The 10288-nt window shown below is 31.6% G+C and overlaps 1 protein-coding gene across 1 annotated transcript; it reads right to left on the bottom strand.

Annotated features, from left to right (window-relative positions):
- Positions 1-3687: 3687 nt before the first annotated feature.
- Positions 3688-10057, bottom strand: LOC145624139 (uncharacterized). The gene is made up of 4 exons (XM_081677099.1): positions 9880-10057; positions 5263-5562; positions 4967-5083; positions 3688-4353 (listed from the first exon to the last, which is right to left on the bottom strand). Exons 2-4 carry the CDS (start codon positions 5458-5460, stop codon positions 4144-4146), a joined length of 525 nt encoding a protein of 174 aa, XP_081533225.1. The 5' UTR covers positions 5461-5562; positions 9880-10057; the 3' UTR covers positions 3688-4143.
- Between the last annotated feature and the right edge of the window lie 231 nt (positions 10058-10288).

Below are 10288 nucleotides of genomic sequence, written 5' to 3'. Positions count from 1 at the left end.
TGGAATCATTCGATGATTACTTGATTAGCATATTTAGATGGGATTATAAAAATGCATTCATAACCGAAAGTATAATTTATCTCTTTTTTTTTAGGAAAAGTATGGGATTATATTAAGATAAATCAAGTTCCGCCAAAGTTTGTAAGCTTTGAAGAAAAGAGCTCATATATATACGCTCCGAAAGGAGTTTGTGTCCCATCTAGCAACCAAGTGAGCTACAATGTTACCCGTACGTTTAACATGCTTACAAGTAAAATGATTAAAAAAAGGTACCAGACTTTAGAATGTCCTCATAAATAAGGAAAATAGGAGCTGCTCCCTTTTGTTTGCGTTGGATTGCCAGTACCAAAGTCAAAGCATCACTCTCCAACATAATCCTCTGAAAAACCCAACCTTTGAGCAAGTATCAGACCATATCTCGCAGCCCCCACTTAAGCCATAGCAGCCTCCCAACCAACGTTCTCCTTCTTTCTCCTTCTTAATTGAGTAACATTGTTGATATGGTGTTACTTTTAAATAACTTTGTAGTAGAATTTAGTTTGATTTTTGTATTGTTTCTATTTTATGATTAAAAAACTATATTGTATTCAGTGGATATGCGAAACTTAGAGAGAGTAAGACTCATGACCGATCTTGAAAACAAGTACTAAGTATATTAGTATTTAGTACTCCCTTAGTCTCTATACGTTATTCCCATTTGGTATTATTTTGTTCATCTTAATAAATACTTCCTCCGTTTTCTTTTACTTGCAACACTTCCCTAAAAAGGAAATGTCACAATACTTGCAACACACTATAAAAGGAAAATTAATTTAGGGAAAAACTATACTATTTTCCTTATTTAAAGCACATGACCTACTAAATTACACTCCTAACAACCACTCATTCCATTTTAAAATGAATTATATCATGTGAACCCCACATTTCTTAAATACCGTGAAAAAATGTGTGTTGCATCTAAAAGAAAACGGAGGAAGTAGTTTATTGATGTTCAATTGTTATATTTTTCATTAATGAACAACTAACAATATTTATGGTCAAAGTTTTGCATTGACAAACATGCACAGTCAAAATGAAAAGAACATATAAGGACGAAGGAAGTATACATTATTGACAAAGATGATCGCAAACGAAAAATAAATGAGAGAATGGGGAAGATGAGGAATGGAACCCCTATCACACATGGGGAGGATGGAGGGACTAACAATCCCTTTACTCCTCATTCCTCAAGTTCAATGCACATTCTTTCAAAAAAAAAAAAAAAAAAAAAAAAAAAAAAAAAAGTTTAATGTGTTAGAAGACAATGTGAATGCCAATCATTGATTTGATGTTGCAATGCACATATAAGTCCAACCCTTGTGAACTTATATGGCAATATATGAGCATGATTGAATTGTACTCTTAGTATAGAAGTATTAGCTATATATATATAGGATGTCATACGAGGCAATAATAATAACATACTACAATTTCACTCATCCTCTTTACTCCTTCTCCTTCACTTTCTCCTTTCACTGATTAAAGACTTTCTATCGGTAAACATTTAACACGTTATCAACACCAGTTTCTAGTCAGGTATATTTATACCTACTTATAAAAATTTATAACAAATAATATTATCTACTTCTATATGTTTCGAGGAGTGTGCTCTATAGTTGCCCATATTTGGAATCCTCTATACCAGAAACTCAAACATTTACTGTATTATATATATACCTCAAAAACAACGGTGAAAGTTCTCTTACTTGTAAATTCATTACTATCATCTTTTGTTTTATTCATGTTGATGTTTTTTTTATTTGATTCATGTTGATATTACATACTCATTTTACGTAAAAATTTTTAGTTATTGTAATTGCCTAGTAGAAACTTTGCATGCATATTATTAACTAGATTAACAAAAAGATGCAGCCTTTTATACTTATTATTTTTCTTACTTTTACATACTTTTTGTGTTTCTTTCCGTTTTCGAACCCATAATCTTTTATAGATATTAGGGCTCTCGGACCACTATGGCTTGCATTCCCAGTGTGATAACTTTTTACAATTATATATATATATATATATATATATATATATATATATATACCATAATTTTATGCCAGTACATTAGACTATTATATGATATTTTTACAGTTGTATAGAACAGTAACGGATAAACCTACCTTTATATAAAAGGCGGATTTTTCCCCGATTTCACCACAAATCCCTTATCCTTTCCCACTTTTTATCCAAAAATCACCTAAAAATTTTACCACCCCCTTCTTCTCCGATATGTTCCCCAACGACGGCAACCAAAACACCCACAACTTCACTTTTGAGGAAGATTTAATGAAGATAAAACAATATTTCCTTCTAATTACGGCACTTGTAATTTTATTAGTTGCAATATTAATTTTTGTCATTATGTATAAGTAAAACTCACTTATTTTGTCGTTTTAGTATATTAAAAGCTTGTTTTTGTTTTATTATGTTTGTGTGTTGTTATTAATCACCATTGTATAATATTACCGTTATCATTATAATTATTGTTACTACTGTTATTGTTGTCGTTTTGCTGTTTTTTTGCAACTAACATGATTAATTTTTGCCTAATCATATAATTAATCACAATAATAAACCAAGGGGGAGAAAAAACTACATTATTTATGGTTTATTATTATTAAATTTAATAATCACGTGTTTTATTGACCTAATTATAAATATGGAAGAACTAAACATGTGAGTTGTACATATAATTTGTCATTATAAACTAATTATCACGTAATTTGTTGTAGCTAAATTGGGAGACCTTATGAAAAGACAGTTCATCATCTTAGATTTATCTGGAAAGAAATTTCTGGAATGGAAAGTGGATGCAATGATGAATTTGAAAGCTCAAGGCTTGGAACACACTGTTAAAGAAAATAAAAGTCCCTCTGGTCAAACAACTGATGCTACCTCTTCTGCAATGACGGTTGTAAATCCTATCACTGAACAAGATAAGGCAAAAGCCTTAGTATTGTTAAGGCATCATTTACATGAAGGCCTTAAAACTGAGTACATGATGGTTGAAGACACTACAAGAAAAAGGGTAATTAGTGACGGCCAAAGTAGTCGCAAATCCGTTGCAAAAATGGATTTGCGACGGATTTGCAACTACTTTGGTTCGTTGCCAAAGACCTCGTCGCAAATCCATTTTTGCGACTAATTTTTGAACAGTCGCAAATTTAGCGACAGATTTGCAACGTCTTTGCAACTACCATTTAGCGACTAACTTTCAAATTTTAGCAACTAAATTATTGTCCGTCGTAATATATTTGTGACGGATTAGCAACTACAGAGATCAAAGTTTTAAGACTACTTTTGCGACGAATTAGCGACTGCAAGACCAAATTTTTGCGACTACGTGACTAAACTTTTGCGACTACGAAGACTAGTTTTATTGTGACGGATTTGCGACTATTGAGACTAATGTTTTTTGCGACGGATTAGCAACTACATACGAGACCAAATTTTTGCGACTACAAAACTAATTATTTGTGACAGATTAGCGACTACTGAGACTAATGATTTTGCAACTAACCAATTAGTCTCTAAACCAAATTTGCAGTCGCTAAATATTTGCGACTAACTATCAATATTTGAGACCATAATTAAGCGACGACCAATGTTAATCACAAAACAAAAAAGGTACCCACGCATAAATTCAAATAACCAAAATGTTAATTTTATTCAAATATCCAAAATATCAATCAATTTTGTATCAATGTATTAAAAAACAATATTTAACTCATATGACTAATTGTTCCAAAAGTCACCTCCCATATAAAAAAAAAGCTACTTCAAACAAGAATTAATGAGAATGTAAAAGACCAGTTGTTCATAAAATTACCACCAAGAAAATAAAAATCACTTAGTTGTATCATGAGTGCGGGTGACTGCAGGCGTAGGAGGCTTATAAGGACGGTAAACTTGTTTTACAAGTGATGCCATTTCCTGCAATGTTTTTTGCATAGTTAATTTTTCCTTCTTCCATGTAGCTTTTTCGATCTCATGATTTTCGACGAATTCCTTAGCACATTTTAAGCTCTCTGCCGCTATTTTTTGGCTTTCTTCTACCTTGTTATGGTTTTCTTCCGCCACCTTCTTTAGTTCTTCAACTTAAGAACTCAATTGAGAAATCATGGAAGGAGTGGAAGATGATGCAGTAGATTGAGAAGTAGGATCACTCTTGTAATACATATGTGAAGCACTCCCTAAACCGTAGACTTTTCCTTTCTTTTTCCCACCTACAACCTCCAAGTAGACTTTGTCGGGGTTTATCTCAATTCCTTTGTTCTTATATTCCTCAAGTTTTTCCATATATTCTCCCTGCATTAAGATATGTATTAGTAACTATGATCTCAAATGTTAAAACTTAAATAAACTAAATATATTTTTAAAAAAACAACTATAATAAAAATACAAGCAATGACTCGGGACATCGTCCGGGATAAAAACTTGTTTGGACTTCTAAAACACAATTTAATTTAATTGTTATCTTATAGTCTTTCATTTTGGACATCAGATCAGTACATAGCAGTAAAAACTTGCCTTTAGATACCATCTGATTTATTTAGATACCATCTGAGTTTGGTTACAAAGTGAAAAGTTAGGTGATGGTCTAAGCAAATGGTATTGATGGCAGTGAGGCCGGGTCCAAGCAGTTATTAGTAAAATAATTTATGTAAGTAGTTATTAGTAAAAATTTCGACAGAGTCTCCTTTGTAAATTGAAGAATTCCTTCCTATAGGGTATGGCTTCAAAATAAACCTGTTTCAATTTACATTATGCCATACCACATTAATCATATGATTAATGCCGGCAAATCATTCTCATCCTCCAACTCAATCACACAAACAAATAAACAATCCATTATATCTCCAAACATTTACTACCATATATCTTTTTGTAATCTTAGAAAAATATAGAAGTATACTCATACCATGACTTTTTGAGACTTGTCACCCATCAATTCAACTTCATCATTGCCCACACAAACAGAACGAGTGCTCTCATAGACTTCAGCAGTAATTGGTAAAATTTCATCCTTTTTCTTTGCCTTGTATTAGAAGAAGTTGTTAGCACTTAAATAAAACAACAAAAAATAGGGGGACATAGACTACATAGCAATTGTAATAAAGACCAGTTATAGTCATCTATATTAGTGGCTAAAAAGTTTCTACTTGCTTCAATCTTATATTAAAAATCATAAGTTTGCTGCTAAAATCATACACTTACCATTTTTTTAACCACTTGAGGAGTAGATACGCTACCTTGGCGATGGCCAGGGTCAAACTTCTCCTCTAATGTTTGGCCAGATAACCGATTATCTCTTGCTTGGTTAGAACGTTTCACAAAATCAGGATGCTTACGCTTATTTATGAATTCAGCTCGAACAGTGTCTGTCATGAAACTAACTTGCTTATGGAGAGCCATTTTGAAAACTTGGTTCAATGTACCCCTAAGTCGGTCCCCAGCTTTTTTGTCAAATTCTCTCCTAGCCTTAGCATCGAACTCAGGTCTCCAAGTATATGTACGCTGCACATAATTAACAAGTAAATTATTTTAACTCAAAATAGCATATTATACATTAATAATTTTATTTCTGATTTATTTAACATAAAGCAGCCCAACTTCAGATTGTTGTCTCTAACTTCAGACTGTTTTATCTAGACATGATGTCCGGCAATTACACTACCATTGACAATTAAAACGTCTCCGGAGGAGCATCTGTCTCCGGATCTGTTCCAGTTAAATTTCTTTCCCTTTCAAGTGATCAATTCCTTTACTTTTGACATAATATTACGAATTCCTTCAATGTCACATTTTCTTCTTAGATTGTTGTTGATTTTGTATCATCTTTGTTATTTTCAGGCAGTTGGAGATTCTGGTCATGTGTCGGTTAAATTTGCTGGTAAAGCTCTTCACCTGCATTCCGTTTTGCAAATTTTAATCTGATGTCCGAATTATTACCAAATTGTTAACTGTCTTTTATTATTCTTATGGTTGATGTCAGATTCAAATAAAAGTCCCAACAAATTGAGTAACCCAAGGACAAAACCTTCTGCCTCTTGGCTCCAATTACAGTACTAACCTTGTAACCTTATTCATTAATATGAGATTGGGTATGTGCTCACAATTTGCTACCTAGTTTGCTATTAGGCTAAAAAAATTTCCACTTTCATGTTATTCACTCATCTTTTTTGATTTGCAATCCTTAGGGGGAATTTCATTGAGATTAATAAATACTTTTGAGCTATTAGGAACCAATATTCATCTTTTTGTTGACTGCATTGTGTTGTAATTACATCTTCCTTTGGTTGAGTGCATAGTGAGGTTTTGTATTTGTGCTTCTATAGTTTTATGGGAGATTTCAACTAATGTCAACTCAGATTTTACGACTCTTAAAGCATTTCCAAGGATATAAGATTTGAATTTCATGGTAATTTACAAGGTTAAAACTTTTGAAGGTTTATACTGTATCATCTCATGAATCCTTCTCTTTAATATTTAAATCCCTATGCGCTGCTTTAAACCCTCATAGAGCTTTGACTTCACGGGGCAAAGGTTTATAAACTTTATATTACTCAACGATTCTATCTATAATATGTATCAAAGCAGATTTTATTTCATGTTACAAGATGGATAATTTTTCAAAAGGGCTTATAAATTATTTGCCTATTTATTTCATTAGTACTTACTAAAAACAATTAAAAGAATACCCTGAACATAAAAGTTTTATGACCAACTTCTTGATTGCCATATCATTAGTAAACTTTTGTATGTAATGACTGTTAAATCATGAGCTAAAGCTAAGAATACAAATACCTAAACAATTTGATTATAAGAATCTAATACTCAGGCCATGATAAACTATAAGGAAATCAACCAACACAATAACTAGAAATTGTGGCCGCAAATTGCAAGTTCAAGTGGGTCTATATCAATCCCAATAATATAAAAAATCATTCAACAATAATGCAAGTTACAAACATAGAAAATAACGCATATAAACAAAATAATAAATCAACATAAACTTGATAAATATCAACAATTATTTAATCACTAACCGACCAAATAACATACACAAAAGTAAATTAATTTATTTTCAAGTACACGAAAAATCAGAGCTGAATAGAAACTTACTAGAAGTCATGCACCAGCTCGATCAAGATCAATTAGCCTCTTGAGATCAATTTGACATTTCACATCCTGAAAATGAGAATTTACAAATTATAGTAATGAAATAATTGAAAGAACGACATTCAAAAGATAGATATAATACTCCCAAAAGACTACCATACGATGACTAGCATTATGATATCACTCCTGATAGAAAATTAATCAAACTCTCACACTTGATGATGTGATTGGATCTGGATTTTAAGTTCCACACATTACTTCTAATCTAAGCAATCAAGAAATTATCCTAATTCAATCTTGAATAAAACATTAAAGGTTTGAATGCCAACTCCAAACACTTGAATATAATTCACTAACAATTTTTTTATTTTATTATTGTATCAATTCTCTAGCCCTTGAATGAAATTAGACATTTATTTATACTAATGATAAAATCATGGGCTTATTAACTAGCAAAACAGTTAAACAAGTGATAAAAAAAAAACAAGAGCATAACACAAAGTTACTCAATAAGGCAAGTAATTAAGTCACGGAGTCAATTTAGAATCAAGTGACTACTTATTCAATTCATGCCTTAAATTCTACATCATATTATCAATTTAACACTACTACAAGAAAAAAATATAACTTTATATGACACAACAACCATCGGATAATGATGCCACTCGCACAAAGTTTATGAGCAGCTCAATTAAGGGATCAATAATTCAATTAAGCCATGCAAGTTAAAAAAAAAGAACTAATTAAACATAAGATAGTTCTGAACAAGAGAAACGTGACTTAAATAAGGTAAAACTCAGTACATACAAAAGGATACATAAAAGTAAAGACAATAGAAGAAGGTAGGATAAAGATTCCCAGTAAATTCTTTTCTTTTCGGCAAGAATCTTATAAATTGGGGAAGTTGCCACCAAGTATTCAACCAAAGATTCCAAACATATGACTAAACAATAAATCTAGTAAACCTTAATTCCAATGCTCCTCACCAGGCAATCTTAGTTTTTTGTCCTACATTGTATATGCCAAAATGGCAAGCGTCCGAAATAAAATAAACTCCAAACTATTTCATTTTAAGAACAATTTTATGAGCATATATCGTCAACCAAAAAAATAATCACACATCAACGATACAATAATATGAAAAAAGAACCCTCATACAATCCCTGATGCTTCGTTACCTGCATCTTTGCTCGAGGGTCCATATATTTGTATATGTTTACCAGATTGTCCATATGAGGAACATGGCAAATTTTTGCAAAACGAGAAAGAAGACATGTAATTAAAATACAGTCATATTTCAATACTTAGAGACACCAAAAACAGAATGATACTCAATATATTAGCAGCCTCTAGTAGCAGCCTCCAGGCTTATACCAAAAACATCCAATAACACAATAAGATTAATTTGGTGAAAATCATTTTGATTGACAATGAAATAAATGTAATTCAAATAAATCAAGTGCAATTTGATTGAATTGCTGAAATTCGATAGAATTAATAGCCTAAAAAAATCGATTGAATAATTTGCCCTAAAATTATAACTTTGAAGTTTCTTTTAATCTACCAAAATTTCGAATCAAAATACTGAAATTCGATGAATATATGATTGAATTATAACTACAATTTTTTGTTTAATTCGAATAATAAATATATACTGCAATTATATTAACAAACTCGATATCAAATTCCTAGAAAAAAGGAATAATTCGAAACTCACCTAGTTAGTCAGTGGTGGCGCAACGGTACAGTAGTGCAGTGGTTCTCCGGTTGGTGCGGCGGTGTGCTGGTGTGCCGATGAATACGGGCGTACGTCAGTGGGCGCGGTGGTGGTTTCGGCGGTGCAAAGATTGACGGTTCTTTCAGAGTAAATGAGGTGAAAGTGAAATATATATATTGAAAGAAGCGTGGGATATATTTCTCTTTATGAATAGATTAATTTGAGGTTAAAGTAATACTAATATCTAAAAAAAACTCTAGAGGTAACCGATTTGTGTTGCATTTGCGGTTGTGACAACTTTCCACAAGCTAGGGAACGCCATCTTGCTGTTGTGATGTTCACTCGTCTCTGAACAATAGAGATTTTTTGGGTATGTTCACGCGTCTCTGAACAAAGAGCTTTTTGTAACTAACGTTTGTAAGCTAGTTGCAAAAGCTTTGGTCAAAGTTTCTTTGACTTAATATTTGTAACTGGCGTTTGTAAGCTAGTTACAAACTTTTTAGTCAAAGTTTATTTGACTAAATATTTGTAACTAACATTTATTTAGTTAGTTACTCATAAAACTTCAAACAATGATAAACCACATATTAGTAACTGACATTTACTACGCTAGTTACTAATGTCATGAAATTTGTAACTGACATTATCTTAGTCGGTTACTATTAATGCTTTCGTAACTAGCATAACATACGCCAGTTACTAATAGGGCGTTACAAATAACATTTTTTCTACTAGTGATACTTGTATATATTTTACAAATAATAGTTAAAAAAAAGGGGTCGAAATAACTAAAAATGAGATTTTTACATTGAAAATCATTAGGAATTTTTGCATACTCAATCAATTTTGATTGATTTTTAATTAATTGACTTCAATTAGACCATGGAAACCAAATTAAAATCAATAATTGGACCAAAAAAAAAATCAATGATAACCCTAAAATTCATAGTCGACAAATTACAATAAGCGAAAGGGTGGAAGGCATTTAAACTTACCTGGGAAGAGACGTGGTGGCGCAGCGGAGCTAAGGAAGATGAAGAACGACGGTGAGGGGCTGAGGGTTGATTCTCTAAAATTAACCCTTCTGCGAGTATCGAGTGATTAATTCTTTTTTTTTCTTTTTTTTGTTTTGTTTCACGAGTTAAATGATTAAGGATTTTTTTAATTTTTTTTTTTTTTTAGGAAGAGTATGATAGTTCTTGTTTTTGACGGTGAATAAGAATATAAGACTGATTGATAATTCTTGTTTTTTTGGCGGCAATAACCTTTTTTTTTTTCGTTTTTTTAGGAATAAGGGTTTTTTTTTAATTTTTTTTTATTATACTTAGGGTTTTTTTTTATTTCTTTTTAATAAATATTAAAAATAATAGTAGCGACTACCGTGTTAGTTGCAAATTATTACAA

The sequence above is a fragment of the Chenopodium album genome, chromosome 3, assembly GCF_948465745.1.
Source record: "Chenopodium album chromosome 3, dcCheAlbu1.1, whole genome shotgun sequence".
In the NCBI taxonomy this organism is placed as follows: Eukaryota; Viridiplantae; Streptophyta; class Magnoliopsida; order Caryophyllales; family Amaranthaceae; genus Chenopodium; species Chenopodium album.
Note: the sequence above shows the minus strand (reverse complement) of the source record. Positions and strands in the feature narration are given on the sequence as shown.

Bases quoted from the DNA above. Each gene is read 5' to 3' on its own strand.
- LOC145624139 (XM_081677099.1), bottom strand. From the start codon at position 5,460: ATGGCTCTCCATAAGCAAGTTAGTTTCATGACAGACACTGTTCGAGCT. The intron at 5,084-5,262 runs GTAAGTGTATGA...TTCTAATACAAG, and splicing joins CTCAAGTGGTTAAAAAAATG to GCAAAGAAAAAGGATGAAAT. The intron at 4,354-4,966 runs GTATGAGTATAC...ATCTTAATGCAG, and splicing joins ACAAGTCTCAAAAAGTCATG to GGAGAATATATGGAAAAACT.